This window comes from Tachyglossus aculeatus, chromosome Y4 (assembly GCF_015852505.1).
Source record: "Tachyglossus aculeatus isolate mTacAcu1 chromosome Y4, mTacAcu1.pri, whole genome shotgun sequence".
NCBI classification, from domain to species: Eukaryota; Metazoa; Chordata; class Mammalia; order Monotremata; family Tachyglossidae; genus Tachyglossus; species Tachyglossus aculeatus.
In genome coordinates, this window is record NC_052096.1 from 3,668,610 (window position 1) to 3,696,586 (window position 27,977).

Sequence of the window (27,977 nt, forward strand, 5' to 3'; positions counted from 1 at the left end):
TACATATCTGTTCTGTTTATTTTATTTTGTTAGTATGTTTGGTTTTGTTCTCTGTCTCCCCCTTTTAGACCGTGAGCCCACTGTTGGGTAGGGACTGTCTCTAGATGTTGCCAATTTGTACTTCCCAAGCGCTTAGTACGGTGCTCTGCACATAGTAAGCGCTCAATAAATACGATTGGTGATGGTGATGATGATTTCAACTCAACCCCCCTGCCCCCGGTAGGCAGAGGGAAGTCACGGGGTCCGGGGCAGGGAGGGGGACTTCAGAGACGGGGTTCAGCCCCTTCCTGGAGGAGTGGCAGTTTCAATCTCTCTCTTCCCTCAGGATTGGCAGTTTCAAGCCTCCCCCATCCCTCCTCTGCAGGCCCAGGCCCGTCCCTTGCCTTTCCTCCTTCCCTACGTTCAGCCCTCTCCAGCTCCAGAAGGCTTTCCTTCTCCCCTGCCCCTTGCTTCTCTCCCACATAGTGGAAAGAGCCGGGGCTTGAGAGTCAGCGGTCCTGGGTTCTAATCCCAGTTCTTCCACATGTCTGCTGGGTGACCTTGGGCAAGTCACATCACATCTCTGTGCCGTAGTTTCCTCATCTAGAGAAGCAGCGTGGCTCAGTGGAAAGAGCCCGGGCTTTGGAGTCAGAGGTCGTGGGTTCGAATCCCAGCTCTGCCAATTGTCAGCCGTGTGACTTTGGGCAAGTCACTTAACTTCCCTGGGCCTCAGTTTCCTCATCTGTAAAATGGGGATTAAGACTGTGAGCCCCACGTGGGACAACTTGATCACCTTGTATCCCCTCCAGCGCTTAGAACAGTGCTCTGCACATAGTAAGCACTTAATAAATGCCATTATTATTATTATTATCTGGAAGGGGGAGATTAAATACTACTTCCTCCTACTTAGACTGGAAACCCTGTGTAGGACAGGGGATGTGTCCAATCTGATTATCTTGCATCCACCCCAGCCCCAGCACGTAGTAAACACTGAAAAAGGACCATATTTCACAATCAATCCGTGGCGTTTATCTAGCGCTTACTTTCATTCATTCATTCAATCGTATTTATTGAGCGCTTACTGTGTGCAGAGCACTAGCGCTTGGGAAGTATAAATTGGCAACCTACGGAGACGGTCCCTACCCAACAGCGTGCTCACAGTCTACTGTTCGCAGAGCACTGTGCTAAGCGCTTGGGAGAGGACAGTACAGTGGAGTTGGTTGACCATGATTCCCGCCCTCAAGGAGCTTACAGTCTAGATGGAGACAGACATGAATATAAATTGTCGATTGGTGGATAAGGGTGGAGTGAATATCAGATTTATTAATTGGGTTTCTCCCCTTGGTGGAGACAAGACTAAAGGGGAGAGATGTGAGAGAGACACTCTCTCTCTCTTGCTTTCTCTCTCCCTCTCCCTTTCCCTCCCTTTCCCTCTCTCTCTCCTTCTTCTTTCTCTCCTTCTTCTTTCCCTCCTCTCTATCTCTCTCTCCTTCTCCCCCCCTCGGCCCCGCCGTCCTGCAGCATGGACAAGAAGGGCAATTACCACTACCTGGTTAAATGGCGGGACCTTCCCTACGATCAGTCGACCTGGGAAGAGGATGAGATGAGTATTCCCGACTACGACTGTCACAAGCACAGCTACTGGAGGCACCGGTCAGTTTGGGGCGGCGGGCCGGCCCGGTCAGCTCAGGGGGGCAGGGCTGGACCATGGTCGATCAATCAATCAATCAGTCGTATTTATTGAGTGCTTACTGTGTGCCGAGCACTGTACTAAGCGCTTGGGAAGTCCAAGTTGGCAACATATAGAGACAGTCCCTACCCAGCAGTGGGCTCACAGTCTAAAAGGGGGAGAATGATGGCCTGTGAGGGAAGGCGGGCAAGGATCAAGATGTGGGAGGGGCGGGCGGAGGGTAAAGGGACCAGCCAGCCGTAAAGTGGGGTTGAAATGGCAGGGTGAGGGGCTCTCCCATCCCGGCCTCCCCCACAATCAATCATTTATTGAGCGCTCACCCCCTGCCAGGGAGCTGATCATGGGGGAGGATCCAGCCCAGCCACGCAAATACAAGAAGAAGAAGAAGGAGCTTCAGGGGGACGGGCCGCCCACCTCCCCAACCAATGATGTGAGTTCCCCAGGAAGGGGGAGACCCCCGGGCCGCCTTCCCGGCTCCTGCGCTGGGTAGGGGAAGAGCAAAGCTGACCCCCAAACTGGCCTTGGACCCCATTCCCATATCTTTTTTTATTTTTTAATGGTATTTGTTAAGTGCTTACTATGTGCCCAGCACCGTACAGAGCGCTGGGATAGATACATGGTAATCAGTTGGACTCAGTCCCACTCGGGGCTCACGGTCTTAATCCCCATGAGGTAACCGAAGCACAGAGAAGTGAAGTGACTTGCCAAAGGTCACACAGCAGACAAGGGGCCGAGCCGGAATTAGAACCCAGGTCCTTCTGAGTTCCAAGCCCATGCTGTATCCACTAGGCCATGCTGCTCCTCCTGATCGCATCACCTGGCACCCGGGGCCTTGTTTGAACCTGGTCCAAATCTATGCCAACCACTTCAGGGCAGAATCCTGACAAGGACAGCTCCCACTCTCCGTATCCATGTCCACTTCTTCCCTCCACACCCCCTCTTCCCCGTACCACCCCTCTGCCAGTTGGGAACCCATCCTGAGGGCTGCAGGGAAACTTAGTCCAGGAAAGGGGGCAATGAAACTCTATCTCTTATTGACTTGTGGGGGTGTCCAATTTTCCTGAGCAATGACTCTGCCTCAGGTGCTGCTGGAAGCCGTAGTTTTAAGAGACTACGGAGGAGTCTCCAATTTGAGACTACATGAGAGTCTAGGCTCCAGGATACTACAAGTAGGAACGTGCTGGCGGTGGTAGCCAACTGACTCCGGCACGAATTTTGCCATGCTACTTTTAATTAATTAATTATGATACTTATTAAGCAAAGTCTCCGTCCCGCAGTGAGGGTCACAGTCTAAGTAGGAGACTGTATATATGTTTGTATGCATTTATTACTCTATTTATTTATTTATTTATTTTGTTTATGCATATTTATTCTATTTATTTTATTTTGTTAATATGTTTTGTTCTCTGTCTCCCCCGCCTAGACGGTGAACCCGCTGTCGGGTAGGGACCGTCTCTATATGTTGCCAACTTGTACTTCCCAAGCGCTTAGTACGGTGCTCTGCACACAGTAAGCGCTCAATAAATACGATTGAATGAATGAATGAAAGTAGGGGACAATAAAACGAAATTTCCCATATATCCCAGGGCTTCTTCAAGTAAGGTCTTTGCCTCAGGAGTGATGGTGGGGCAGGAGAGATGATTAATCTACATTTCCCATAAGCCCTGGGGCAACCATGGTCATCCTGAATGGATTGGGGTGAGGAGAGGGGAGCTTCTCCCGGGGGCTTCTGAGAATTAGAGTGTGGTATTCCTTAAGCATTTAGCATGTGCCAGGCACTGTACTAAGCACTGGGTTAGATACAAGCAAATCAAGTTTGGACGTAGTCCCCGTCCCACTTGGGGCTCACAGTCTCAAACCCCATTTTCCAGATGAGGTAACTGAGGCTCAGAGAAGTGTAGTAACTTGCCCGAGGTCACACAGCAGACAAGTGGCGGAGTCAGGATTAGAACTCATGACCTTCTGACCGGCGGGTCCGTGCTCTATCCACCACGCCGTTCTGCCCAGTGGCATAGAGAAGCAGCGTGGCTCGGTGGAAAGAGCCCGGGCTTCGGAGTCAGAGGTCATGGGTTGGAGTCCCGGCTCTGCCACATGTCTGCTGTGTGACCTTGGGTAAGTCACTTAACTTCTCGGAGCCTCAGTTACCTCATCTGTAAATTGGGGGTGATGACTGCAAGCCCCACGTGGGACAACCTGATCACCTTGTATCCCCCCCCAGCGCTTTGCACATAGTAAGCGCTTAACAAATGCCATCATTATTATTGTTATTATTATTCATCATCATCATCATCAATCGTATTTATTGAACGCTTACTATGTGCAGAGCACTGCACTAAGCGCTTGGGAAATACAAATTGGCAACATATAGAGACAGTCCCTACCCAACAATGGGCTCACAGTCTAAAAGGGGGAGACAGAGAACAAAACCAAGCATACTAACAAAATAAAATAAATAGAATAGATATGTACAAATAAATTAGATAAATAGAGTAAAAAAATATGTACAAACGTATATACATATATACAGGTGCTGTGGGGAAGGGCGGGAGGTAAGATGGGGGGATGGAGAGGGGGACGAGGGGGAGAGGAAGGAAGGGGCTCAGTCTGGGAAGGCCTCCTGGAGGAGGTGAGCTCTCAGCAGGGCCTTATTATTCACTGAGGCCATACTGTACGCAGAACGCTGTACTAAGCACTTGGGAGAGTCCAGTCCAATAGTTGTATAGAGAGGAGGGGAGCGGCAACGGCTTCCCTACGCACACACGCACCCCCTCCATCCACCCACCCTGATCTTTGACCTCCCGCCCCTCTGCCCCGCAGCCCACAGTGAAGTACGAGAACCAGCCGCGGTTCATCACGGCGACGGGCGGGACGCTGCACTTATACCAGCTAGAGGGGCTCAACTGGCTCCGCTTCTCCTGGGCGCAGGGCACCGACACCATCTTGGCCGATGAGATGGGCCTGGGCAAGACCATCCAGACCATCGTCTTTCTCTACTCCCTCTACAAGGAGGTGCCCGGACTCCTGGGTCCCGTTGCGGGGGTCGGGGGTGGAGGGAAGCGCGGGGGGCTAGGCTTCCCAGAGGAAGAGTCAGCGGGTGCCCGGAGGACTGGTTCCTGACTCCCGCCTCCTCCCCGCAACCTCCAGGGCCACACGAAAGGCCCCTTCCTGGTGAGCGCCCCGCTTTCCACCATCATCAACTGGGAGAGGGAGTTCCAGATGTGGGCACCCAAGTTCTACGTGGTGACGTACACGGGGGACAAGGACAGCCGCTCCATCATCCGTGAGAACGAGTTCTCCTTCGAGGACAACGCCATGAAGGGGGGCAAGAAGGCGTTTAAGATGAAGGTAAGTCCCGGCCCTCCCCACCCAAATCCTCCCTGATTTCCCCCTCCCCGACTCCCCACTCCATCAACCCTCCCCTCCCACCTCTAATCCGTCGGTCAGCCATGGTATTTCTCATCATCATCATCAATCGTGATTGATGGAGAAGCAGCGTGGCTCAGTGGAAAGAGCCCGGGCTTTGGAGCTAGAGGTCACGGGTTCAAATCCTGGCTTCGCCAATTGTCAGCTGTGTGACTTTGGGCAAGTCACTTCACTTCTCAGCATGGCTCAGTGGAAAGAGCCCGGGCTTTGGAGTCAGAGGTCATGGGTTCGAATCCCGACTCCGCCACATGTCTGCTGTGTGATCTTGGGCAAGTCACTTCACTTCTCTGGGCCTCAGTTACCACATCTGTAAAATGGGGATTAAGACTGTGAGCCCCATGTGGGACAACCTGATCACCCTGTATCCTCCCCAGCGCTTAGGACAGTGCTTTGCACATAGTAAGCGCTTAACAAATGCCGATTATCATTATTATTATTATTATTATTATTCTCTGTGCCTCAATTACCTCATCTGTCAAATGGGGATTAAGACTGTGAGCCCCCCGTGGGACAAACTGATCACTCTGTAACCTCCCGAGCGCTTAGAACAGTGCTTTGCACATAGTAAGCGCTTAATAAATGCCATTATTATTATTATTATTATTGTATTTATTGAGTGCTTACTGTGTGCAGAGCACTGTACTAAGCGCTTTATCGAGCGCCTATTGTGTGCTGGGAGAGTACAATACCACGGAGGTGGTCGACACGTTCCCCGCCCACAAGGAGCTTCTAGTCTAGAGGGGGAGACGGACGTTAAATTAAACGACGGCTCTGGATGGATGGGAAGCAGCATGGCTCAGTGGAAAGAGCCCAGGCTTTGGGGTCAGAGGTCATGGGTTCCAATCCCGGCTCCTCCTGTCAGCTGTGTGACTTTGGTCAAGTCACTTAACTTCTCTGCGCCTCGGTTACCTCATCTGCAAAATGGGGATTAAAACCGTGAGCCCCCCCATGGGACAACCTGATCACCTTGTAACCTCCCCAGTGCTTAGAACAATGCTTTGCACATAGTAAGCACTTAATAAATAGCATTAGTATTACTATTATGGGTGGTGGGGCTGAGGGAAGGGTAAATAAAGGGCACAGATCCAAACGCAAGGGTGACACAGAAGGGAGAGGGAGAAGGGGAGATGAGGACTTAGCCGGGAAGGCCTCTTGGAGGAGATGGGATTTGAATATAACTTGATGCCCTAATAATCTAGCTTCACAGTCTCTCCTAATTATGTAATTAGAGTATTTACTGTTATTATAATTGTTGTTATTACTACTACTAATAATGCCGGTATTTGTTAAGCGCTTACTATGTGTCAAGCACTGGTCTAAGCGCTGGGTAGATACAAGCTAATTAGGTTGGACATGTTTACTGTGTGCTGGAATGCTGGGGGGAGGATGGAGGATTATAAACCCCAGCCTGAGGTGATTATCTAGGAGGTATGGAGAGGAGGTATCTTATCTCCAGTTGGTGCATCAGTCAATCAATCAGTCAATCAGTGGCGTTTATTGAACGCTTGAGCACTGTACTTAGTGCTTGGAAGAGCCCAATACAGTTGGAAGACGCCTTCTTTGCCCACGACGAGCTCACAGTCTAGAGGGGGAGATGAGGAAACTGGGGCAGAGGGCGGTTAAGTGACTTGGACAAGGTCATACGGTGGTCAGTGGTAGCAGCTGGGACTAGAATCCAGGTCCCCATGCTTGTTCTACTAGGCCACATTGCCTCCCTTGGTGCTGTTTCCCCCTACGAGCTCCCATCCCTCCCCTGCCCCTAGCTCTGAGTCTGTCAATCAATCAATGGTATGTATTGAGTGCTTACTGGGTGCAAAGCTCTGTACTAAACGCTTGGGAGAGTCCAATAGAACAATAAATAGACACATTCCTTGCCCACAGCAAGCTTAAAGTCCATCCCCACCCCGCCACCGTCCCTCTTTCCCCCCTCTTCCAGCTCACCCATCTCATCCCTCCTCACCCCCAGCCCCCCAGGGACCCAGCAGAAAACATTGATTCTCATTCCCAGGCTTGAGGCAGTGAGTTCTCATCCAGGCTCTGCCCCTTTTCTGCTGTGTGACCTTGGGCAAGTCACTTCACTTCTCTGGGCTTCTGTTCCCTCATCTGTAAAATGGGGATGCAGACTCCGAGCCCTATGGGGGACAGGGACCGTGTCCAACCTGATTTGCTTGAATTCCCCCCATTGCTTAGTACGGTGCCTGGTACGTAGAGAGCGGTTAACAGATTCCATTATTGTTGTTATTATTATTACTATTATCATTATTATTAAGTCCTTTGGAGGGAGGGATGGGAGGGGTGGGGACAGGAAGTCCAGGGCGGACTTTTGCCCGTCGTCTGCAGCGGGAGGCCCAGGTGAAATTCCACGTGCTGCTGACGTCCTACGAGCTCATCACCATCGACCAGGCGGCCCTTGGCTCCATCCGCTGGGCCTGCCTCGTCGTGGACGAGGCCCACCGGCTCAAGAACAACCAGTCCAAGGTGAGAGGGACACCTGGACCCCAGGGTGTCCCCCCCGCCCCCACCCCGGCCTGTCCACCAGCAAGTCTGTCCAGGCCCTGAGCCCCGAGAGGATGGTGGGAGCCCGGATACCGGGGTCTTGGCAGGAGAGTAAGGCCCCAGCCCATCGAGTTTGGGGTTGAGTGAGGCCGGGCGTGGACACCTGGATCCCTGACTCTGCTTCCTCTCTCTCCCTCCCCAGTTCTTCAGGGTCCTGAATGGCTACAAGATCGACCACAAGCTGCTGCTGACGGGGACGCCGCTTCAGAACAACCTGGAGGAGCTGTTCCACCTGCTCAACTTCCTCACCCCAGAGCGGTTCCAGTAGGTCACCCTACCCCAGTTCTCCCCGCCACCCCTGGCCCCTTGCCCCGTTGGGGGTGGGGGTGAGGCCGCGGGGATGGGTAGGAATGGGGCCGGGCAGATGGGAACCAGGGACTGGTCCGAGGAGGGCGAGGAATGGATTTGTGGGTGGTCCCCGGAGAACCAGGCCCTTTCCCAACTCCCGTTTCCCCCCCCCCCCCCCTTAGCAACCTGGAGGGCTTCCTGGAGGAGTTTGCCGACATCTCCAAGGAGGACCAAATCAAGAAATTGCACGATCTCCTGGGGCCCCACATGTTGCGGAGGCTGAAGGCCGACGTCTTCAAGAACATGCCGGCCAAGACCGAGCTGATCGTCCGTGTGGAGCTCAGCCCCATGCAGAAGTAAGGGCTCCCGGGGACCCCTGGGTCTCCTGAGGAGGGACGGGGTGGGCGCCGGCCCCAGGGCCTCACCCGTCTACCCTCTCCCCAGGAAATACTACAAGTACATCCTGACGCGGAACTTCGAGGCGTTGAATTCGAGGGGCGGTGGCAACCAGGTGTCACTGCTCAACATCATGATGGACCTGAAGAAGTGCTGCAACCACCCCTACCTCTTCCCCGTGGCTGCCATGGTGCGGGTCTGGGCGGCCGAACCCCTGGGGGACAGGGTGGGGGAAGAGCGGGGCCTGGGGAGGGGGCGGCGGGGGCTGGGAGGGAGTACTCGGGGGGCCACCCACCTGGGATTCTGGAGGAGTGGGTGGGGATGGGAAGTTCATGGGTTCAAATCCCGTCTCCACCAGTTGTCGGCTGTGTGACTTTGGGCAAGTCACTTCACGTCTCTGGGCCTCAGCTGCCTCATCTGTAAGATGGGGATTAAAACTGTGAGCCCCACGTGGGACGACCTGATCACCTCGTAACCTCCCCAGCGCTTAGAACAGTGCTTTGCACATAGCAAGCGCTTAAAAAATGCCATCCTTATTATTATTATTATGAGGGTTTCTCTCCTGTCAGCGTGGCTCAGCGGCAAGAATCCGGGCTTGGGAGTCAGAGGTCACGGGCTCTAATCCCGACTCCGCCACATGTTTGCTCTGTGACCTCGGGCAAGTGACTTAACTTCTCTGAGCCTCAGTTACCTCATCTGTAAAACGGGGATTAAGACCGTGAGCCCCACGTGGGCCAACCCGATCACCTTGTATCCCCCCCCAGCGCTTAGAACGGTGCTTCGCACGTAGCGCTTAACAAATGCCATCATCATCATCGTCATCCTGGTCTCACTCACTCCCCCCACCTCCCTTACCTCCATCCCGCTCACTCCTACAATCCCGTCTTTCAGGAGTCTCCCAAGCTGCCCAGTGGGGCCTACGAGGGTGGGGCTCTCATCAAGTCATCAGGGAAGCTGATGCTCCTGCAGAAGATGCTCCGGAAACTAAAGGAGCAGGGTCACCGAGTCCTCATCTTCTCCCAGGTCAGCATTCGCCTCTCTCGCCTCGCCTCACTGCCCTGCCCCACTGTATTCTCAGGGCCGGGGACCACAAATCCCCGAGCCTCCTTGGCTTACTAGCCCTCCTCTGGATTGCGGAGCCTCCCTCCCCCCGGCTCCTAGGGCCACTGGGAGTTGTAGTCCAGTTAACTACTATAGAGAAGCAGCGTGGCTCAGTGGCAAGAGCCCGGGCTTTGGAGTCAGAGGCCATGGGTTCAAATCCCGGCTCTGCCAATTGTCAGTTGTGTGACTTTGGGCAAGTCACTTCACTTCTCTGTGCCTCAGTTACCTCATCTGTAAAATGGCTATTAAAACTGTGAGCCCACTGTGGGACAAGCTGATCACCTGGTATCCTCCCCAGCTCTTAGAACAGTGCTTTGCACGTTGTAAGCGCTTAATAAATGCCATTATTATTATTATTAAGTAACAGTCTAATCCAGGAGAAGTAAAACATGAGGGGTGACCGTGTCCCGTGGGGGAGCCCACTTTGTCTTTCCCTCTTTCCTGCCAGGCCCCAGGTGCCTTCTGCCCAACCTGAGCCGAGGGTGGTCAGGGGAGGGGAAAAAGGGCAGATGGGGAGACGTTTGGGGGGAGCCGAAAACAAAAGGGGAAGGGAAGGAGTTGGGGAGCTGGAGAGGGGAAGGGAACCTGAGCTCCTTGGAGAAATCAGGCTGGATAAGGATCTGGGGGGGAAGAAGAAGCCAGACAGGATGGGATCAATCTAGAGCCATGGGAGGGAGCTGGGGGGAAACAGCAATGTGAGGGGAAGAGGTTCCTTCCCTCCCTCCTCAATCCTTACCTCCTTCTCTTCCTCCCCAACTTAGATGACGAAAATGCTTGACCTGTTAGAAGACTTCCTGGACTACGAAGGCTACAAGTACGAGAGGATCGATGGGGGCATCACAGGGGCCCTGAGACAGGAGGCGATCGACCGCTTCAATGGTGAAGAAGGAACTGGGGGTCCCTGGGAAGAGGGGTTGGTGGGTGGGGAGGACGTCATGCCTGGGTCCTGGCAGGCCTGACATCTTCCTCTGCTTCCCCCCAGCACCCGGGGCCCAGCAGTTCTGCTTCCTCCTGTCCACCCGGGCCGGAGGCCTGGGCATTAACCTCGCCACCGCCGACACGGTCATCATCTTTGACTCGGACTGGAATCCCCACAACGATATCCAGGTGACCGATGTCCCCTCCCCAGCACTCAACTACGGCTTCGGGACCCTTCCCTCCCCGCCTCCCACCTGGGCCCTGGCGGCTGTGTGTGTGTGTGTGGGGGGGTGGCTCTCCTGACCCACCCCCTCCACCTGCCCCCAGGCCTTCAGCCGAGCCCACCGGATCGGCCAGGCCAACAAGGTGATGATCTACCGGTTCGTGACGCGGGCCTCGGTGGAGGAGCGGATCACCCAGGTGGCCAAGCGGAAGATGATGCTGACCCACTTGGTCGTGCGGCCCGGCCTGGGCTCCAAGGCCGGCTCCATGTCCAAGCAGGAGCTCGACGACATCCTCAAGTTCGGCACCGAGGAGCTGTTCAAGGACGAGAACGAGGGTGAGCGGCCTTCCCTCGGGTCTGGGGTCTCCCCGCGCCCCGTAGGCCCCCCCCGCTGACACCCCACCCCCCCCGCCCCTCGCAGGGGAGAACAAGGAGGAGGACAGTAGCGTGATCCACTACGACAACGAGGCCATCGCCCGGCTGCTGGACAGGAACCAGGACGCCACGGACGACACTGACGTCCAGAACATGAACGAGTACCTCAGCTCCTTCAAGGTGGCGCAGTACGTGGTCCGCGAGGAGGACAAGGTGAGGGGCCTCGCCGGCGGCCGCGTGACAGAGTGGGGATCTGGGATCTGGGTCGGGCCTGACATCCCCCCTGCCCCCGGCCTCCTGCCAGATTGAAGAGATCGAGCGGGAGATCATCAAGCAGGAGGAGAACGTGGACCCGGACTACTGGGAGAAGCTGCTGCGCCACCACTACGAGCAGCAGCAGGAGGACCTGGCCCGCAACCTGGGCAAGGGAAAGCGTGTTCGCAAGCAGGTCAACTACAACGACGCCGCACAGGAGGACCAAGGTGGGTGGCCCGGGGGCTGGGGGTGACGGGTGACGGGTGGGACGGCCGGGCGGTAGGGGCGGAAGTCACCCGGACAGCGGTGGCAGGGTGTTGGGGGTGACTGGGCGGCGCCGAAGGGAGGACGATCAGGTGGCAGCAACAGCCAGGTGGTAGGGGTGGGGGGGCACCCGGACAGTGGCAGCAGGGTGTGGGTGGTAATCGGGTGGCAGCCACAGCCAGGCGGGGGGACACCCAGGCTGCAGGGGCGGGGTGTGGGGAGTCACTGGGGGGCAACTGAGACGCAGCGTGGTCTAGTGGATAGAGCCCATGCCTGGGAATCAGGAGGGCCTGGGTTCTAATCCTGGCTCTGCCACATCAATCTCTGCACACACCTAACTGTCTGAAGATGGAGGAATATGAGAACTTCTGTGAGAGGAGTCTTGTTCGAATTCAAGGAGAGTCACTAGACAGAGAATGCTTTCCACCTGTTCAGTCTGCGAACTCCTCACTTATTCAGTTCAAGCGCTTAGTACAGTGCTCTGCACATAGTAAGCGCTCAATAAATACGATTGATGATGATCAATCAATCAATCAATCGTATTTATTGAGCGCTTACTGTGTGCAGAGCACTGTACTAAGCGCTTGGGAAGTACAAGTTGGCAACATATAGAAATAGTCCCTACCCAACAGTGGGCTCACAGTCTAAAAGGGGGAGACAGAGAACAAAACCAAACATACTAACAAAATAAAATAAATAGAATAGATATGTAGAAGTAAAATAAATAAATAGAGTAATAAATACGTACAAACATATATACATATATACAGGTGCTGTGGGGAAGGGAAGGAGGTAAGATGGGGGGACGAGGGGGAGAGGAAGGAAGGGGCTCAGTCTGGGAAGGCCTCCTGGAGGAGGTGAGCTCTCAGTAGAGCCTTGAAGGGAGGAAGAGAGCTAGCTTGGCGGATGGGCAGAGGGAGGGCATTCCAGGCCCGGGGGAGGACGTGGGCCGGGGGTCGACTGCGGGACAGGCGAGAACGAGGCCCGGTGAGGAGATTAGCGGTGGCAGAGGAGCGGAGGGTGCGGGCTGGGCTGGAGAAGGAGAGAAGGGAGGTGAGGTAGGAGGGGGCGAGGGGATGGATGGACAGCCTTGAAGCCCAGGGTGAGGAGTTTCTGCCTGATGCGCAGATTGATTGGTAGCCACTGGAGATTTTTGAGTTGGGGAGTAACGTACCCAGAGCGTTTCTGGACAAAGACAATCCGGGCAGCAGCATGAAGTATGGATTGAAGTGGGGAGAGACACGAGGATGGGAGATCAGAGAGAAGGCTGATGCAGCACATGTCTGCGGTGTGACCTTGGGCAAGTCACTTCACTTCTCTGGGCCTCAATTCCCTCACCTGTAAAATGGGGATTTAGACTGTGACTGGGATTTACAACTGATTATGTTGTATCTATTCCAGCGCTTAGTACAGTGCCTGGTACATAGTAAGCGCCTAACAAATACCATAAAAAAAAAGGACTGAGGAGTGGCAGCTGGGCAGAGGCAGAAGGGGCTCCAGGGAGGACTAGAGGAGGATGCAGTGGGATCAGGGTTGGGGGGAGCAGGGAGCGTTGAAGGGGCTGTCTCGCGGGGAGGTGAGGGTAGTCTGGGGCACAGTTGGGGAGCTGGGGGAGGCGGAGGAGGAGGAGGAAGCGAAGGACTAGGGAGGCCTGGAAAGGCAAAAAGGCGATTTGGGGAAAGAGGTATCCGGGGGGTGCTGGCGGAGCCACACAGAAGCGAGGGGTCCCAGATGGGTCCGGGGGGCAGCAGATAGGTGAGTCTGTCAAAGGTCTGGGGTATCGAGGCCTAGTGGAAAGAGCTTGGGCAGGAGGACCTGGGTTCTAATGCCAGCCCCACCACGTTTCTGCCTTGGGCCAGTCACTTCCCTTCTCAGGGCCTCAGTTATCTCCTCTGGAAAATGGGGATTCAGTACCCGTTTGCCCGCCTAGTTAGACTGTGAGCCCCATGTCGGGGAGGGACTGGGTCCAACCTCGAATCTACTCTAGTGTTTAGAACAGTGCCTGGCACGTTGTAAACGCGTAACAAGTACAGGCCAGCCAGTCAGCTGCAGTCAAGTTGGGGGGGCTGAGAGGGGAAGGACTGGGTGAGCCACCAGGATGGGAGCCCTGGTGGGGGGCCAGCTGTGACACCCCCCCACCCTCACCCCCCACCACAGACAACCAGTCGGAGTACTCGGTGGGGTCGGAAGAGGAGGACGAGGACTTCGACGAAAGGCCGGAAGGTGAGGCGGGAGCTTTCCTCGGCACCCTCTCTTTGAATTCTCTCGGGCTCTTTCCGGTTCTCTGCCTGCCTTCTTTGGGACCCTCTGAATTTTGGAGGGGAATTCGGTTCCCATAAGCAGTCAGCTTTTTCCCAGCCCGCTGCCTGGTTTCTTTTAGATTTCGGGTCTGGGCCAGCGTGCCGAGGTGTGCCAGTGTGATGTCCAGCACCCATAGTTCCTCCCCACTCTTCCTTCTCCTGACCCCAGGGTCCCCTGCCCTCCATCCCACCCTGCCTCTATCCTCCCAACCCGAGCTCTCTGACCCCTCCTTCCATCCCTCCTTCCAATCCCCCCACATACGCCGCACTCAGCCCTCTCAGGACTAGTGGTTGTGGCTGAAGTGGGAGGAGAAGGCCTGGCGAGTCTTAGTCCCGCAAGGTGGGGGTCGGGTGGGGGGTCAGAGGGTCCTCTGACCGGGCCTCCTCCTTCTCCCACCCCCTCGGCAGGGAGACGCCAGTCCAAGCGGCAGCTGAGAAACGAGAAGGACAAACCCCTCCCTCCACTGCTGGCCCGGGTCGGGGGCAACATCGAGGTGAGGCTGGGGGCCGCCCGAGGGGGTGGGGAGAGGAGCCGGGGGTGCGGCAAGGCTCCTGGATGCTGACGGCCGCCCGCCCCAGGTGCTGGGCTTTAACACACGCCAACGCAAGGCCTTCCTGAACGCCGTGATGCGCTGGGGGATGCCACCCCAGGACGCCTTCACCTCCCAATGGCTTGTACGGGACCTGCGGGGCAAGACCGAGAAGGAGTTCAAGTGAGTGAGGACGGGTGGGCCGCGGGCTCGGAGTTAGGTCCAGGGTTCAGGCGGCCCAGAATTCAGCACCAAGGCTCGCCACGGGTTCTGAGTGTATAAGGGGACACTTTTGAGCCTGCTTAGCTGGGGTTGGGGTCAGGAGGGGGTTTCGGGGGACTAGGGGGGTGGCCCCAGGCGCCGCGTGATGTCACTCACCTTACTCATCTGACGCCCCCTTCCCCGGTCTGGTATCCTGGGGGGCCATCCCAGCCTTCCAAGCTCCCCCTCACCCGGACCCAGAGAAGGCCGTGGGGCCCAGGCCTTGCCTCAGGGTCGGGGGGGTGGGACTTGAGGAGTGGTCCCTCCCTCACTCCGACTCCGGCACACACACAGACACGTACACACGTACACACACCCTGATGGCAGGGTGGGGACAGGATGAAGAGGCCAGGCTGATGGCAGCTGGGGGCCAGGGTGGGGGTTAGGGTGGGGCGGGGGGCCACCGGCTCTGCCTTAAGCCCACCTTCCGGGCCCCGCCCCAGGGCCTACGTGTCCCTGTTCATGCGCCACCTGTGTGAGCCGGGGGCCGACGGCTCCGAGACCTTCGCCGACGGGGTCCCCCGCGAGGGGCTGTCTCGCCAGCAGGTGCTCACTCGCATCGGGGTCATGTCTCTCGTCAAGAAGAAGGTACCAATCGCCCTCCCCTCCCGTCATCCCCTCCGTTCCTGCCCTCCCTCTCCTGCCAATGTCAACGGCCCGTCTCCCGCAAGACTCCGTCCCCGACTGAGCCTTCTTTTCCCTCGGCTCGTTCTCAGTCAGTCGTTCGTATTTACTGAGTACTTACTGTGTGCTTTAATAATAATAATAATAATGATGGCATTTGTTAAGCGCTTACTATGTGCAGAGCACTGTTTGAAGCGCTGGGGGGGATACAAGGTGATCCAGTTGTCCCACGTGGGGCTCACAGTCTTAATCCCCATTTTACAGATGAGGTAACGGAGGCTCAGAGAAGTTAAGTGGCTTGCCCCAGGTCACACAGCAGACGTGGCGGAGTCGGGATTCGAACCTATGTCCTCTGACTCCAAAGCCCGGGCTCTTTCCACTGAGCCACGCTGCTTTAGACTGTGAGCCCGTTGTTGGGTAGGGGCCGTCTCTGTATGTCGCCAACTTGTACTTCCCAAGCACTTAGTGCAGTGCCCTACACACAGTAAGCGCTCAATAAATATGATTGAATGAATGAATGAATGCTGAGTGCTGTACTAAGCACTTGGGAGGGTACGGTAGAACAATAAACAGACGCATTCCCTGCCCACAGTGAGCATTAGGATCTTTGGACATTTGATATTCGCCCCCCGCCGCCCCAACTTCACAGCAGTGAATGTCCATATCTTTAAATTATTTATTGTAAACTATTCATATTTATGTCTGTCTCCCCCTGTAGACTGTAGGTTCATTGTGGGCAGGGAGTGTATCTTTTAATTCTGCCGTGTCGTCCTTTCCCAAGTGCTACGTACAGTGCTTTGCACATAGTAAGCTCTCAGTGGTTTGACATCCAGGGGCAGGACACCTGATCCTAAGAGGGGAATGAGGCGGGGGACACTGCTCAGCCCCGGAGGTGGGGCCTGATCCTCTCCCCGCTGCTGAATCCCCCCAGGTGCAGGAGTTCGAGCACATCAACGGGCGCTGGTCCATGCCCGAGCTGATGCCTGACCCCAGCGCAGAGTCCAAGCGTTCCTCCCGTGCCTCGTCGCCCACCAAAACGTCCACGACCACCCCCGAGGCTTCCGCCACCAACAGCCCCTGCACCTCCAAACCCGGTAACTGACGGGCCTGGGGGAAGGACACCCACGGGAACGCAGGGAGGGAGAGGGCGGCGAAAGGCCAGCGGGCAGGGACGGGGAACAGCGAAAGACAGAGGGAGAGGAGTGGGCCTACCCCAGCGCCGGGCACGGTGAGACCGGGCCCGAGGGAGGGTAGAGGAAAGGACTGAAGGGAGTTGGGAGCTGGGGCCTCCGCTTCCTCACTCCCCTGTCCCCCTCCCCCGGCAGCCACCCCCGCCCCGAGCGAGAAGGGGGACGGGATGGGGACGCCACCTGAGAAGGATGAAGCCGAGAACCGGGAAGAGAGGCCCGAGAAAGAGGCCAAGGCGGGAGAGAAGATGGAGATGGAGGTTGGTGGCTGCTGGAGATGGCCGGGGGAACCGTCATCATCATCATCGCCAATCGTATTTATTGAGCGCTTACTGTGTGCAGAGTGCTGTACTAAGCGCTTGGGAAGTACAAATTGGCAACATATTGAGACAGTCCCTACCCAACAGTGGGTTTACAGTCTAAAAGGCCCCAGGCCCCAAGGTTTCCGCTTGGGGAGAAGCGGGAGGCCTGGAGTCCCTGATGGGGATGGGGGGTTGAGAACTAGAGGGGCGGGTCCCCTGGGGCTCTCCTTGTGCCCCCCACACCCTTGAAGAACACCTCACCACCCCTCCCCTCCCACACAGGCCGATGCGTCCAGCCCCGCCCCATCCCCGAGTGACCGGCCGGACCTGAGGAAGACGCCGTTGGAGGACGAGGACCCGGGGCCCCTGGACAAGGACAGGCCAGGTGGGGGCCGGGGCAGGCTGCTCTTCCTACCAGAGTGCCCCCCGAGTCAGGTGGGGGGCACCCGTCCCGCCCCCCCACTGGCCTGACACCCCCCCCCCGCCCCCAACCTCATCTCTCTTCCTCTAGGCGCCGAGGTGATGCCGGGAGAAAGGGCAGAGGAGAAGATGCAGGATGGGGAGGAGCGACAGCGGCCAGAGGGAGAAACGGGGGAGGCGATCAAGAGAGGTGACGGGGGCTGGGAGTGGGGTGCCTGGGTCCCCCCGGGGGTGGGGTCGGGGGAGATGAGCTGAGGCCTGGGTCCTGGGAGGGGAACGGGAGTTGAGGGAAGAGAGAACTCAGGTGGTGATGGGAGCTCTGCCTGCCCCCTTCCCATCTCAAGAAGCCCCCATTCTTCCCACAGAGGAGACCAAGGGGGAGCGGGATGGCCGGCTCGGGCCCCCGCGGGAAGACCTCCGGCCCAATGGGCGGCGGGAGGAGAAGGTGGAGAAGCCACGGTTCATGTTCAACATCGCAGATGGTGGTTTCACAGGTACGAGGGAACCCTTTTTCCCCCTTCCCTCTCAATCCCCACACTGATTCCCCTCGGTTCCAGACTGGTCGCATCCCCCTCCGCCCCCGAACCCCACCCAGACCTGGAGGGGACCGTTGGACACCGGCCCCCACCCAGCCCCGACCCCCGCGCCCCTGACCCCCCACCTGACCGCAACCCACCGGCCCCCAGAGCTACACACCCTGTGGCAGAACGAGGAGCGGGCGGCCATCTCCTCAGGGAAGCTCAATGATATCTGGCACCGGCGGCATGACTACTGGCTCCTGGCGGGCATCGTTCTGTATCCTTCCCCAGGCGCGCTTAGCAGGGAGGGTCGGGGATTCCCGGGACTCCGGGAGGGGCTCCCGCGTCCGGGGCGACGGTCCCCCCCCCCCCCCTGCCCCGGTCCCCCTCAGGCTCCTTGACCCCGAGCCCTCAGCCACGGCTATGCCCGGTGGCAGGACATCCAGAACGACGCCCAGTTTGCCATCATCAACGAGCCGTTCAAGACGGAGGCCAACAAGGGGAACTTCCTGGAGATGAAAAACAAGTTCCTGGCCAGGAGGTTCAAGGTAACGGGGCGGCTCGGGGTGGGGAGTGGGGGCCACGGAGAGCCCGGGACCGGGCCCCTGAAACGCCCCCTCCCCGACCACCCCCCCCCCCCAGCTCCTGGAGCAGGCGCTGGTGATCGAGGAGCAGCTGCGGCGGGCGGCTTACCTGAACCTGTCCCAGGAGCCGGCGCACCCCGCCATGGCCCTCCACGCCCGCTTCGCCGAGGCCGAGTGCCTGGCCGAGAGCCACCAGCACCTCTCCAAGGAGTCGCTGGCGGGGAACAAGCCGGCCAACGCCGTCCTGCACAAGGGTAAGGGCCGCGCCGGCCCCGCGCGGGGGAGGGCCCAGGACGCCGTGTAAGTCTGCGCCCCGCACCCCGCGGCCCCCAACCCCCACCCCTCGACTCTCCCCTTTCTCTTCCCTCCCCGATCACCCCCCTCACGCCCCTCCCCAACCCCCCCCCCGCTTCTCCCCAACCCCCTCCTTTCCCTCCCCCGCACCTCCCCTCACCATTCCTCCGTGACCCTGCTCTGACCCTTGGAACCAGGCCGGATCCCTTCACTCTCCAGACCCTGTTGCCCTCTGACCTTCAGAGCCCCAACCCGCTTACCTCTGACCCACTGACCTCCTGACTCCGATTTCCTGATCCTCTACCCATCCATGTCCCCACGCTGTTCCCCACCCATCTGTCCCCCCCAGCCTCACCCCCCGCCCCCCACATTCAGGATCCCGTCCCCTCTCATCCCCCGTCAGCCCCTTATATCCACCCTCCCCTCCTTTCCTCCTCCCTCCCTCTCTCTGTCTGTCTGTCTATCTGTCTTTCCTCTTTGTACAGTCGGTTCGGTCTATGTCTCAACCTTGCCACCCGTCGTCTCTTCTTCCTTTGCTGCCTGTCCGTCAGTCTTCTTCACTTTGCGACTCGTTTCCCTCCCTTAATCTCCTCGTGACAACCTCATTCTGTCTCTGATCTTTGTCCTCTGCCTCCCTCTCTCTGACGGTCTCTGCCCCTCCATCTTTCCTTGTGCCGACCCAGCGTCTGTCTCTCTCTCCGTCTCTGCCTCCCTCCCTTCGACTGTCTCCGTCTCTCTCCGTGTGATGGCTCAATGTCTCTCCTTGTCTCTGTCCCCATCTCTCCTTGTGCTGACCTGATGTCTCTCCTTGTCTCTGCCTCTCTCTCTCTCTCTCTGTCTCTCTCCCATGTCTCCGTCTCTCCCCGTGACAGCCCGGTCTCTCTCTCTCTCCCTCCCTCTCTCCCTCTCTCTCTCTCTCTCTCCGTGTCCATCTCTCTGTCTCGCCCCCGGCCCGGGTCCCAGTTCTGAATCAGCTGGAGGAGCTGCTGAGCGACATGAAGGCGGACGTGACGCGCCTGCCGGCCACTCTGTCCCGCATCCCCCCCATCGCCGCCCGGCTCCACATGTCCGAGCGCAGCATCCTCAGCCGGCTGGCCAGCAAGGGCACGGAGCCCCACCCCACGCCGGTATCCCCCCACCCCCCGCTCCCCGGCCTCTGTGACCTCTCCGCTCTGCCTTCTGTCCTCGGCCCCGCTCCGTCAGTGATCCGGCCCTCAGTCCTCGGCCCTTCCCCGTGGTAGTCCCCGCAGTCTTCCCAAACCCACTCCTCCCTCAGGAGGAGTCACCCTGCATCCCGTCGCTCGTCCTCCCCACCTGCTCTCGGCCCCCTGGTTCCTCCGATCCCTGTCCCCAATCTCTTCGTCTGTGTGTCTCCCCCAGGCCTTCCCCCCGGGGCCCTACGCAACCCCCCCGGGGTACGGGGCCTTCAGCGCCGCCCCGGTCGGCGGGGGCCTGCCCGCCGGCGGCGCCAACTACAGCCAGATGCCCACAGGCTCCTTCATCACAGGTCAGTTCCCTGGTTGGCATCCCGTGATCCCACCATCACCCCCCTTATCCATCCCCCTCTTTCTCCTCTCCCTTCCCCAGTCCCTCCTGCCTTGGCCTGGAGCCTCCCCCGCCAATCAATCAATCACTGGTATTTATTGAATGCTTACTAAGTGCAGAGTACTGTTCTAAGCACTCGGGAGACTACAGTCCAAGAGAATAAGCAGACGTGTTCCCTGAAGTGAAAAGAGTTAGTGAGGGTGCTTTTGAAAAAGTGGAAGATGACTGTAAGGTGAACGTAGGTAAAGGACTTAATAGAATGACAAAAAGCCAACTTCTCCTCCCCACCACCTCAGGGGTGGGAGGTGGGACACTCCGGTTCCAGGGTGGGAGACGGCAGAGGTGGTTCTGGGGTGCGCCCCGGGGGAGTGGAGGTGGGGATACTAAAAGTCCTCGCAGAGGGGGCAGGAGCTGGCTAGAATCTGGGCCTAGGAATCAGGACCTTTTAGACTGTGAGCCCACTGTTGGGTAGGGACTGTCTCTATATGTTGCCAATTTGTACTTCCCAAGCGCTTAGTACAGTGCTCTGCACATAGTAAGCGCTCATTAAATTTTGATGATGATGACTCGCGTTCTACTCCCAGCTCCTCCACCTGTCTGCTGTGTGACCTTGGGCAAGTCACTTCTCGTCTCTGGGCCCGAGTTACCTGATCTGGAAAATGTGGATAAGAGTGTGAGCCCCATGTGGGACAGGGAGTATATCCACCCTGCTTAGCTTGGATCCAACCTGGTGCTTAGAACAGTGCTTAGCCTGTAGTAAGCGCTTAACAAGTCAATTAATCAATCAATCAATCGTATTTATTGAGCGCTTACTTTGTGCAGAGCACTGTACTAAGCGCTTGGGAAGTACAAGTTGGCAACATATAGAGACAGTCCCTACCCAACAGTGGGCTCACAGTCTAGAAGGGGGAGACAGAGAACAAAACCAAACATACTAACAAAATAAAATAAGTAGAATAGATATGTACAAGAAAATAAATAAATAAATAAATAGAGTAATAAATAAGTACAAACGTATATACATATATACAGGTGCTGTGGGGAAGGGAAGGAGGTAAGATGGGGGGACGAGGGGGAGAGGAAGGAAGGGGCTCAGTCTGGGAAGGCCTCCTGGAGGTGAGCTCTCAGTAGGGCCTTGAAGGGAGGAAGAGAGCTAGCTTGGCGGATGGGCAGAGGGAGGCCATTCCAGGCCCGGGGGAGGACGTGGGCCGGGGGTCGACGGTGGGACGGGGGAGAACGAGGCCTAACGGTGAGGAGATTAGCGGTGGCAGAGGAGCGGAGGGTGCGGGCTGGGCTGGAGAAGGACAGGAGGGAGGTGAGCTAGGAGGGGGCGAGGTGACGGACAGCCTTGAAGCCGAGAGTGAGGAGTTTCTGCCTGATGTGTAGGTCGATTGGTAGCCATTGGAGGTTTTTGAGGAGGGGAGTAACATGCCCAGAGCGTTTCTGGACAAAGACAATCCGGGCAGCAGCGTGAAGTAAGGATTGAAGTGGGGAGAGACACGAGGATGGGAGATGAGAGAGAAGGCTGGTGCAGTAATCCAGACGGGATAGGATGAGAGCTTGAACGAGCAGGGGAGCGGTTGGGATGGAGAGGAAAGGGCGGATCTTGGCAATGTTGCGGAGCTGAGACCGGCAGGTTTTGGTGACGGCTTATTATTAGGGAGGGGGAGGGAGGACCCCCCTCCCCCCGATCTCTAACCCTCCCTTCCTCCCCCCCTTCCCCATCCAGCCGCCGCCAACGGGCCCCCCGTGCTGGTGAAGAAGGAGAAGGAGGCGGCGGGCTCGGCGGTGGCGGACGGGCCGGAGCGGAAGGAGCCGCGGGCCGGGGAGGTGATCTGTATAGACGACTGAGCGGGCCTCGGGCCCGGGCCCGGCCCCGGGGCCGCCCCCCGGCCCAGGCCCCGCCCGCCCCCTCCCCCGGGCCGCCCTCCATCTAGGAGCCGCCTTCACCCCCCCCTCCCCCGCCCCATCCATCTCCCCCTCCCCATCTCTCCTCCCGCCCCCGGCCCCCGCCCCTCTCTCTCCGCGGTTCCTATAGGGCTTGGGGGCGGGAGGCGGGGGGCTTCGCCCCTCCTCCCGCAGTATTAGCCCCGGGGCCCGAGGAGGGGGGCGGGCGGGGGGCAATTCCTGTTCGGCCGCGGAATAAAGGCGCCGTTCGCCGGCTCAGTGACCCCCGACCCCCGCGCCGTGTGGCAGCTCCTTACGCCGGGCCTCCCTTCCTCCCGAGGCCCGCACTCCCCCGGAGGGGCAGCCTGGCGAGGCGGGGGGAGGGGGCGTCCTGGCCCGGGGACCCCCGGGGGGCGGGCTGGGGCGGGGAACCGGCCGCAAAGCAGCTCCGGTTTGGGGGGGGAAATCTAGGGTTGGGCAGTTTGCATGGCGGACCACCCTCCCCACCCCCTCTGCTGTCCTGCCGTACTCTTCCTCACTCCCCCTCTGCTCCCGGCCTGTCCCTCTCCCCGTCTCTGTACCGGGCCTTTTGGTTGTACATATAAATTATACTTTCCTTTCCGTGTGCTCTGTTATTCCGGGACGGGGGCGGGGATGAATGAGCCGACTCTGCCTTGTGTCATTTCTCTCCCGTTCTTTGGCCCCCTGTCTCCCAGCACGAAGGGATACCTCCCCCCCCCCCCCCCCCCCCCGCTAACCCTCTCCCCTTCCCCCTCTCCCCCCGGGCCGCATGAAGTGGAGGGGGCAGGACCAGTCTCCAGGGGGACCAAAAGAGTGGGTGATGGGGAGTCGGAAGCCGAGGACCAGGACGGTTGACCTCTTGGGAAGCACACGGGAGAGGCTGGGATTGGGGCAGGAGAGAGAGCCCGGGGCCGCTGGGAGGGTGTCCGGCTTCCGTGGAGGGGGCAGCCCAGAGTATCAGGTGGGGTAGAAATGAGACAAGGGGTGTGATGGGACTGAAGATCCAACGAGATCTTATTTGAGGGGGAAGAGGGCCTGGGCATCCACGTCAGGAGGTGCTGGACTCGGGGGTGAGCCGGTTAAAGCACAGTGCTTTGTAGAGAGTAAGCGCTTAAATGCCATCATCATCTTTTAGACTGTGAGCCCACTGTTGGGTAGGGACTGTCTCCATATGTTGCCAATTTGTACTTCCCAAGCGCTTAGTACAGTGCTCTGCACATAGTAAGCGCTCAATAAATACGATTGATGATGATGATCATCCTCATCTGGGTCACCCGTCCCCTCGGCCAACAAGGGTCACTGCTGCTCGCCGGGGCGGAGTCCGCACCCAAGAGTGGGAAGCAGATGGCAGCGGGCTTGGCCCTGCTCCCCTCATGCCCGGCCTCTTTTACCGTCCTTGTCTCCCCCCGGTTCCCTCGGAGGAGCTGGCTGGCCTGCGACGGGCCGGGGGAAGAGGTCAGATGCCCCGCCGAGGCAATGGGATGCGTGAGAAACGAGACAGCTGTTTTCACTCGCGTCTCGCCCGCGCTTCGGGTTTATTCACCAGGATCGGAGCCGGCAGCTGGCAGACACGGGCATCAGCCGACATTAAAAATAGACGGCGCTTCCCCTGCCGCCCACTTTTTATAGTTCAAGCCATTTCACAGAAATGCTAGGGCGGGGGTGGCCGAGCCCCCGGGAGCCGGGAACCGAGCCCAAGAAGTCTGTCTCCGCTTACGGGGGCCCGGGGAGCGGAGGCGGGTGAAGCCCCCCCGGCTCTGCCCCGGGATATCCGTGACGATGACGCCCCTCACATCATTGCTTCGCTGGCTGCATTGGGGGGAGCAGGGGGCTCCTCGGCCCCCCTCGCCTTTCACCATGGGGCAGCACCAGGCGTCCTGTCGGGGGCTACGACGGTCATGTCACGTAGCCGGTCACAACGGCGACGTCCTTCACCTCCGGGCTGTACAGTACTGCGGGAAAGAGGGAAGGTGGAGCGGGTCAGAACTGGGGACAGAGGGAAGAGACGCCCCTCTTCCCAAACCCATCTGGGACGGGTCCTTTTGATCCTCCTTCGCCCAACTAGAGGCAGAACCCAAAGCTCTTAGTACAGTGCTCTGCACACAGTAAGCGCTCAATAAATACGATTGATTGATTCATTCGATCGTATTTATTGAGCACTTACTGTGTGCAGAGCACTGTACTAAGCCCTTGGGAAGTACAAGTTGGCAACATATAGAGACGGTCCCTACCCAACAGAGGGCTCAGGGCCTAACCTTCCAGCCCAGCTACGAGCCCTCATTCATTCATTCAATCGTATTTATTGAGCGCTTACTGCGTGCAGAGCACTGGACTAAGCACTTGGGAAGTCCAAGTTGGCAACATATAGAGACGGTCCCTATCCAACAGCGGGCTCACCGCCTAACCTTCCAGCCCAGCTACGAGCCCTCATTCATTCAGTCAATCGTATTTATTGAGCGCTTACTGTGTGCAGAGCACTGTACTAAGCGCTTGGGAAGTACAAGTTGGCAACATATAGAGACAGTCCCTACCCAACAGTGGGCTCACAGTCTAGAAGGGGGAGACAGCGAGCAAAATATATTAACAAAATAAAATGAATACGTACAAGTAAAATAAATAAATAGGGTAATAAATACGTAAAAACATATATACATATATACAGGTGCTGTGGGGAAGGTAAGGAGGGGGAGAGGAAGGAGGGGGCTCAGTCTGGGAAGGCCTCCTGGAGGAGGTGAGCTCTAAGTAGGGCCTTGAAGGGACTTTTAGACTGTGAGCCCACTGTTGGGTAGGGACTGTCTCTATATGTTGCCAATTTGTACTTCCCAAGCGCTTAGTACAGTGCTCTGCACACAGTAAGCGCTCAATAAATACGATTGATTGATAGAATGGGCTAATATTATTATTATTACTATTAATAATAATAAACTGTGTTGGCAAAGTTAGAGGACCTGAAGCCCCAACTCCCCTTACCTTGCACGCAGAGGAGCTCCCTCAGGTGAGCCCACTGTTGGGCAGGGACCGTCTCTATATGTCGCCAATTTGTACTTCCCAAGCGCTTAGTCCAGTGCTCTGCACACAGTAAGCGCTCAATAAATACGACTGATTGACCGAATGGACTAATATTATTATTATTACTAATAAACGGTGTTGGCGAAGTTAGAGGACCTGAAGCCCCAACTCCCCTTACCTTGCGCGCAGAGGAGCTCCCTCATGTGAGCCCACTGTTGGGCAGGGACCGTCTCTATATGTTGCCAACTTGGACTTCCCAAGCGCTTAGTACAGTGCTCTGCACACAGTAAACGCTCAATAAACACGACTGATTGATAGAATGGACTAATACTATTATTATTATTACTAATAAAATGTGTTGGCGAAGTTAGAGGACCTGAATCCCCAACTCCCCTTACCTTGCGCGCAGAGGAGCTCCCTGCTGTGAGCCCACTGTTGGGCGGGGACCGTCTCTATATGTTGCCAACTTGGACTTCCCAGGCGCTTAGTACAGTGCTCTGCACACAGTAAATGCTCAATAAACACGATTGATTGATAGAATGGACTAATACTATTATTATTACTAATAAACTGTGTTGGCGAAGTTAGAGGACCTGAAGCCCCAACTCCCCTTACCTTGCGCGCAGAGGAGCTCCCTCCTGTGAGCCCACTGTTGGGCAGGGACCGTCTCCATATGTCGCCAACTTGGACTTCCCAAGCGCTTAGTCCAGTGCTCTGCACACAGTAAGCGCTCAATAAATACGATTGATTGACCGAATGGACTAATATTATTATTATTACTAATAAACGGTGTTGGCGAAGTTAGAGGACCTGAAGCCCCAACTCCCCTTACCTTGCGCGCAGAGGAGCTCCCTCCTGTGAGCCCACTGTTGGGCAGGGACCGTCTCTATATGTTGCCAACTTGGACTTCCCAAGCGCTTAGTCCAGTGCTCTGCACACAGTAAGCGCTCAATAAATACGACTGATTGATAGAATGGACTAATACTATTATTATTATTACTAATAAAATGTGTTGGCGAAGTTAGAGGACCTGAATCCCCAACTCCCCTTACCTTGCGCGCAGAGGAGCTCCCTCAGGTGAGCCCACTGTGGGGCAGGGACCGTCTCTATATGTTGCCAACTTGTACGTCCCAAGCGCTTAGTCCAGTGCTCTGCACACAGTAAGCGCTCAATAAATACGATTGATTGATTGACAGAATGGACTAATATTATTATTATTATTATTAATAAATTGTGTTGGCGAAGTTAGAGGACCTGAAGCCCCAACTCCCCTTACCTTGCGCGCAGAGGAGCTCCCTCCTGTGAGCCCACTGTGGGGCAGGGACCGTCTCCATATGTCGCCAACTTGGACTTCCCAAGCCCTTAGTACAGTGCTCTACATCATCATCATCATCATCATCAATCGTATTTATTGAGCGCTTACTGTAAGCTCTGAATAAATACGATTGATTGATTGACAGAATGGACTAATATAATTATTATTATTATTAATAAACTGTGTTGGCGAAGTTAGAGGACCTGAAGCCCCAACTCCCCTTACCTTGCGCGCAGAGGAGCTCCCTCAGGTGAGCCCACTGTTGGGCAGGGACCCCCTCCATATGTCGCCAACTTGGACTTCCCAAGCCCTTAGTACAGTGCTCTACATCATCATCAATCGTATTTATTGAGCGCTTACTGTAAGCGCTCAATAAATACGATTGATAGAATGGACTAATACTATTATTATTATTAATAAACTGTGTTGGCGAAGTTGGAGGACCTGAAGCCCCAACTCCCCTTACCTTGCGCGCAGAGGGGCCCCCTCAGGTGAGCCCACTGTTGGGCAGGGACTGTTTGGTATGTTGCCAATTTGTACTTCCCAAGCGCTTAGTCCAGTGCCCTGCACACAGTAAGCGCTCAATAAATACGATTGATTGACTGACAGAATGGACTAATATTATTATTATTACTAATAAACGGTGTTGGCGAAGTTAGAGGACCTGAAGCCCCAACTCCCCTTACCTTGCGCGCAGAGGAGCTCCCTCAGGTGAGCCCACTGTTGGGCAGGGACCGTCTCTATAAGGTCGCCAACTTGGACTTCCCGAGCGCCATCGTTATTATTTATCACGAATCATAAATGCCATTTAAAAAAAAAAAAAAGCAGCGCGTCCCGCGGTTGCCCTGGAAACCCGGGGCGGGGGTGGGCCGCTCCCTCACCGTTGCTAGGCAACGGGCGGCGCCGGCGGCGCGCGCGCTCCGCCGCCTTGCCCCAGAGGCGCAGGAGCGCGCGGCGGAGGGCGGTCCAAGGGGTCGCCCGGGCCTCGTCGTCGTCCTCGTCGTCGTCGTCGTCGTCGTCCCCGCCTCCCTCCCGCCGCCGCCGCTCCCGCTCCTTCGCCTCCAGCCGCCACCACAGGTCCGGGTCCAGCGGGGCCCGCGCGGCCCCTCCGCGCGGCAGCGGCGACGGCGCGCGGCAGAAGGGGCACGGGACGGCGCGGCGCAGGCGCAGCAGCCGCGCGGCCCCGCCCTCGCGCGCCGCCAGCTGGCGCAGGCAGGCGGTGCACAGCGCGTGCCCGCAGCGGGCGCGGCGCGGCGCGCGGCCCCGCAGGTCGTAGGGCCGGTAGCAGACGCCGCAGTCCAGCTCGCCGAGCTCCGGGAGGCTGGGGACGCGCCGCAGCATCCCCTAATCCGCAAGCGCTCAGTACAGTGCTCTGCACGCAGTAAGCGCTCAATAAATACGATTGACCGATTAACTGCGGCCGAGCCACTCCTCAGAGCGCAGCCCTCCTCACAGAAAGGGCGTCGCCTCGGCGAGTCGCGCGCCTTTTATAGGAGAGCCGCGGCGGGGGCGGCGCGCGCCGCCCTTTGCGTCTGACGTCACTTCCGGCTTGGCGCGCGCCGGGGTGCGAGGCCGCCTGAGGAGACGCCCGCCGCCCCGCCATTTTGAGGGAATTTGAGGGGCCCGTGAGGGAGCGCCTCTGCGCGCGAGGTAAGGGGAGTTGGGGCTTCAGGTCCTCCAACTTCGCCAACACTGTTTATTAATAATACTAA

General features: G+C 57.3%; 2 protein-coding genes across 2 annotated transcripts in view; one reads left to right on the top strand and one right to left on the bottom strand.

Annotated features, from left to right (window-relative positions):
- The window catches only part of CHD3 (chromodomain helicase DNA binding protein 3), a 46,711-nt gene extending 24,817 nt beyond the window's left edge, over positions 1 to 21,894 (top strand). The window contains exons 12-40 of the mRNA XM_038769088.1: positions 1,501 to 1,632; positions 2,000 to 2,099; positions 4,487 to 4,678; positions 4,814 to 5,014; positions 7,433 to 7,570; positions 7,791 to 7,912; positions 8,119 to 8,292; positions 8,381 to 8,522; positions 9,224 to 9,355; positions 10,195 to 10,312; positions 10,416 to 10,540; positions 10,679 to 10,910; positions 10,996 to 11,162; positions 11,254 to 11,431; positions 13,626 to 13,691; positions 14,177 to 14,262; positions 14,348 to 14,481; positions 15,003 to 15,147; positions 16,115 to 16,277; positions 16,509 to 16,630; positions 16,955 to 17,057; positions 17,184 to 17,282; positions 17,458 to 17,586; positions 17,779 to 17,887; positions 18,026 to 18,158; positions 18,253 to 18,448; positions 19,452 to 19,615; positions 19,869 to 19,995; positions 21,763 to 21,894. Coding sequence (XP_038625016.1) covers positions 1,501 to 1,632; positions 2,000 to 2,099; positions 4,487 to 4,678; positions 4,814 to 5,014; positions 7,433 to 7,570; positions 7,791 to 7,912; positions 8,119 to 8,292; positions 8,381 to 8,522; positions 9,224 to 9,355; positions 10,195 to 10,312; positions 10,416 to 10,540; positions 10,679 to 10,910; positions 10,996 to 11,162; positions 11,254 to 11,431; positions 13,626 to 13,691; positions 14,177 to 14,262; positions 14,348 to 14,481; positions 15,003 to 15,147; positions 16,115 to 16,277; positions 16,509 to 16,630; positions 16,955 to 17,057; positions 17,184 to 17,282; positions 17,458 to 17,586; positions 17,779 to 17,887; positions 18,026 to 18,158; positions 18,253 to 18,448; positions 19,452 to 19,615; positions 19,869 to 19,995; positions 21,763 to 21,884 — 4,051 coding nt within the window. The 3' untranslated portion in view covers positions 21,885 to 21,894. The remainder of the gene's footprint in view (positions 1 to 1,500; positions 1,633 to 1,999; positions 2,100 to 4,486; positions 4,679 to 4,813; positions 5,015 to 7,432; positions 7,571 to 7,790; positions 7,913 to 8,118; positions 8,293 to 8,380; positions 8,523 to 9,223; positions 9,356 to 10,194; positions 10,313 to 10,415; positions 10,541 to 10,678; positions 10,911 to 10,995; positions 11,163 to 11,253; positions 11,432 to 13,625; positions 13,692 to 14,176; positions 14,263 to 14,347; positions 14,482 to 15,002; positions 15,148 to 16,114; positions 16,278 to 16,508; positions 16,631 to 16,954; positions 17,058 to 17,183; positions 17,283 to 17,457; positions 17,587 to 17,778; positions 17,888 to 18,025; positions 18,159 to 18,252; positions 18,449 to 19,451; positions 19,616 to 19,868; positions 19,996 to 21,762) is intronic.
- Positions 21,895 to 23,445: 1,551 nt separating this feature from the next.
- Positions 23,446 to 27,702, bottom strand: RNF227 (ring finger protein 227). The gene is made up of 2 exons (XM_038768917.1): positions 27,147 to 27,702; positions 23,446 to 23,893 (listed from the first exon to the last, which is right to left on the bottom strand). The coding sequence occupies exons 1-2, from the start codon at positions 27,604 to 27,606 to the stop codon at positions 23,838 to 23,840; spliced, it is 516 nt and encodes a 171-aa protein (XP_038624845.1). The 5' UTR covers positions 27,607 to 27,702; the 3' UTR covers positions 23,446 to 23,837.
- Positions 27,703 to 27,977: the final 275 nt, after the last annotated feature.